Here is a 3161-nt window from a genome sequence, read left to right as displayed (position 1 = left end):
GATGAGCATCTCGTGCTCCTTCGATCGCGGGCGAATTGCACACTCGAACGGCTTCGGGTGGCTAGACGGCACATGCCCAACGTCAGCCATCCCTCCAAGCTCTTCTCCGGAAGAGAATGCTTACTTTGTGAAGCCCCAGAAGTACTCGCCGCTCGGCGCGATCGGCACCCCGCGCTCGTCCTTCGCATTCTCGATCCGGAACGCGGCGATGGTGCTCGCGGTCGTGAGCCACGCGGACTGGTACGCCATGAACCGTCCCGGGCAGATGCGGCGGCCGAAGCCAAAGGCGACGTCCGCCGGGTTTGGCATGTCTGGGTCGAGCTCGAGCTCGCCGTCGGGCGTGCGGCGCAGGAAGCGCTCTGGGTTGAAGGCTGTCGGATCGGAGTAGACTGTCGGGTCGTGTAGGATCGACCTGCGAATGTATTAGGGGGGCTAAGTGAGCAAGTGGGAGCGGCGCACCAGATGTTCGCGACGACGATCGAGCCTTTGGGAAGGAAATAGCCTTTGTAAATGTCGTCGTCGGTGCTTTTATGTGGAAGATCTTCGGCTCTTCGATTAGCTGCACTTCGTGATGGAGAGTAAGGGGAGACGCACTCAAGGCGACCACTGGATTGCATCGCAAGCTCTCGCGTAAGAGCGCATGCACGAACGGCAGCTTATCATAATCTGAGTAGTCCGGGAGGCGGCCCTGGCAGACCTCATCGATGGACTCTTGCGCGCGCCTTTGAATGTCGGGATAGAGCACCATGTTGAGGATGCACGACATGATAACCGAGTGCGTCTGCGGTATGATGGTAAGCAAATAAACGTGGAAACCTAGAGAAGGGAACAAACCGTGTCCTCCCCGGCTGTATCATATTATCTCAAAAAAAATAGATATTGTACGTGGAGGGAAGGACATACCGAGATACATCGACCCGACTGCTGACTTAACGACATCCTCCATGTATTCGGGATCTTTCGCTGTGTTGATCATGCGCTCTATCAGGGTCTTTGTGACGCAGTCGGGCGCAGTCGCAGGGTCTTCCACCTAGCATGATTTGTCTGTATCGTTCATGCAGACGAGCGATCCCTGATACTCACCATACGCTGCTTCACGGCATTGTACGGTACATGCAAGACATACATGATAGATTTACGCCACTCCTTTGCTTCGCGTTGAAATCCTGCTCCTGGAACCCATTCTGGTACATGCTTCACTGAGACAGGGTGAGCGCTTCGTGTGGCACAGGAGAGAAGCGGGACGCACAAAAAGGAAGGATATCAACCAGGTATGCACCAGGAATCAAAGTCTTCCTGACAGCCTCTAAAGAATGCTCTGCGTTTGTCAGATACGGGTCGTTCTTGTCCTTGATGTCGATAGCGTATGCAACCGACACGATGAGCCCGCCGGCCATCCTGCGCCAACGCGGTCAGACTCGGCCTCCAGACCAGGACACAAGATGCACGCACAGGTGGAGATGATTGATCCACTCCTTGGGGTCTGTGCACACCCGGCGTAGGAAGCGGTTTACCTCGCGCGTGAGGGTGGGACGGTGTTTATGCACCACGCCCGCGTGGAACACGGACTGGAACGCTTTGCGACCGGCGCGCCATTCGGGGCCGTAGCTCTTCAGTCCAAAGCTCCAGTTGAGTCCGCACCTGCGCCGCACCGTCAGCTCGAGAGACTTTGAGCAGGCTAGTCGGCACTTACAGTTCGGCGATCATCGTGATGCCTGCTGTCGGCCTGCCACGGGCGTGAATGTGAGCGGCAAAGAAAGACGCCAGGCGTAAGGCTCACCTGTCGGAGTAGATGGTTGACCGCTTCTCCAGCAGGTCTCTGCACGACTGAATACTGTTAAGCACGAGGAGGTGATTCCCAGCTAGATTGAGGTGGATGACGTCCGAACCTATGGAACAACTGTGTCAGTCGTGCTCTTCTGTACGCCAAACAGCTTGCTTCGCGTACCATATTGCTGACTCCAGTCACGATAGACCACCCAGCCTGGGTCTTTAGGAGTGCTCAAGTGACCGATGATCGGATACCCCGGTGGGCCTGGCGGGTACGGAAGGCGTGCTTGCTTTATCAGGCGGTTGAGCAGCTGGCAGAGGATAATCAACGCTGAAGTGCCCAGCAGAATGTCCACGGTTCTCAGGAGCTCCGGGCTCATTGTTGCCTTTGTCGAGCGTGTCAACGCTGAGAGAAGGATGCGGATTACAAAAGTGAGGCTCGTGAATCAGCTTTTATATGAGTCCACTTTTCAGGCCCTAATTCTGCCTCCTCCTCGCTTCTCTTCCCGCGGAACCGATCGCCGAAGCAGCGTGATTTTCTAGGTAGTCTGCCTTAGCGCAAAGCGCCTCTGGTTGTCTTGATGGCAGCGTTCCAGAAGGGGCAGCCATGACGGCGGGCGCAGGACATTGGAAAATGTTGAAACAGATGGCAAAGTCGAGGTCTGGGTTGGAAAGCCGTGGTCTGCCGATCATGGTGCTCTCGCACAAGATTATTGTCCCCACGCGAATAAAATAAAATAAAATAAAATAAAGATACTTGGAAGGCTGCAAATAATGTCTCCGCGGAAACAGGATATGTCACATTTTAAAGGCCAATGGGCGGTAGAAGGGGGGGACATGCTGGGAAGAGATGTCAGGCACGGTCAGCGCGGATCCAACGCGAGCCTCTTATGCCGCGGATCAGGGACATCGGCAACCTAGCAACCTCGGCCTTCGTCTCATAACGCAAGGCAAGCCGAAAGAAAAAAAGTAGACGCACTAAAACTCACTAAGAGCATGTGAACCCATGATGGTATGTAACTCGCTCACCAGGTGGGACAGCCATTGAACAGCTTGCAATGCTCGACTGCGACTGTCTCAGAATAAATATGTCAGAAAAAATAATTAATTATCTTGTAGCATCTAGATTACTCGTGAGCTTGAGATCTTGAGAACCTAGGGTCATTATGAGAAGAGAGAAATAGTTCGTGATGTCGCACTCACCATTGCTCCTCTCCTTGCCGAGGCCGCACATGTGATTCACTAACCTGACTGGCATCGCGGACAGGAAAACGAATGCTGGTTGGACATATACTGTTTCTCTGCACTGGAGGCAGGTCGATATTTGGCGAGTGCTCGAATGATGAGTCGAATCTGAATCGCCGATTTCATCTTGGCGAGGTCGCAAACGT

General features: G+C 54.1%; 1 protein-coding gene across 1 annotated transcript; it reads right to left on the bottom strand.

Annotated features, from left to right (window-relative positions):
- Positions 1-120: 120 nt before the first annotated feature.
- On the bottom strand, positions 121-2150 carry PHACADRAFT_194981 (uncharacterized protein; the record flags this gene model as incomplete). The annotated part of the gene is made up of 11 exons (XM_007395242.1): positions 121-412; positions 460-541; positions 595-781; positions 835-848; positions 904-1030; positions 1084-1199; positions 1250-1398; positions 1453-1641; positions 1694-1726; positions 1781-1889; positions 1949-2150. The coding sequence occupies 11 exons, from the start codon at positions 2148-2150 to the stop codon at positions 121-123; spliced, it is 1500 nt and encodes a 499-aa protein (XP_007395304.1).
- Between the last annotated feature and the right edge of the window lie 1011 nt (positions 2151-3161).

The sequence above is a fragment of the Phanerochaete carnosa genome (genome assembly GCF_000300595.1).
Source record: "Phanerochaete carnosa HHB-10118-sp unplaced genomic scaffold PHACAscaffold_5, whole genome shotgun sequence".
Lineage (NCBI taxonomy): Eukaryota > Fungi > Basidiomycota > Agaricomycetes > Polyporales > Phanerochaetaceae > Phanerochaete > Phanerochaete carnosa.
The sequence above is the reverse complement of the archived record's forward strand: the minus strand, read 5'-3'. Positions and strand labels throughout refer to the sequence as shown.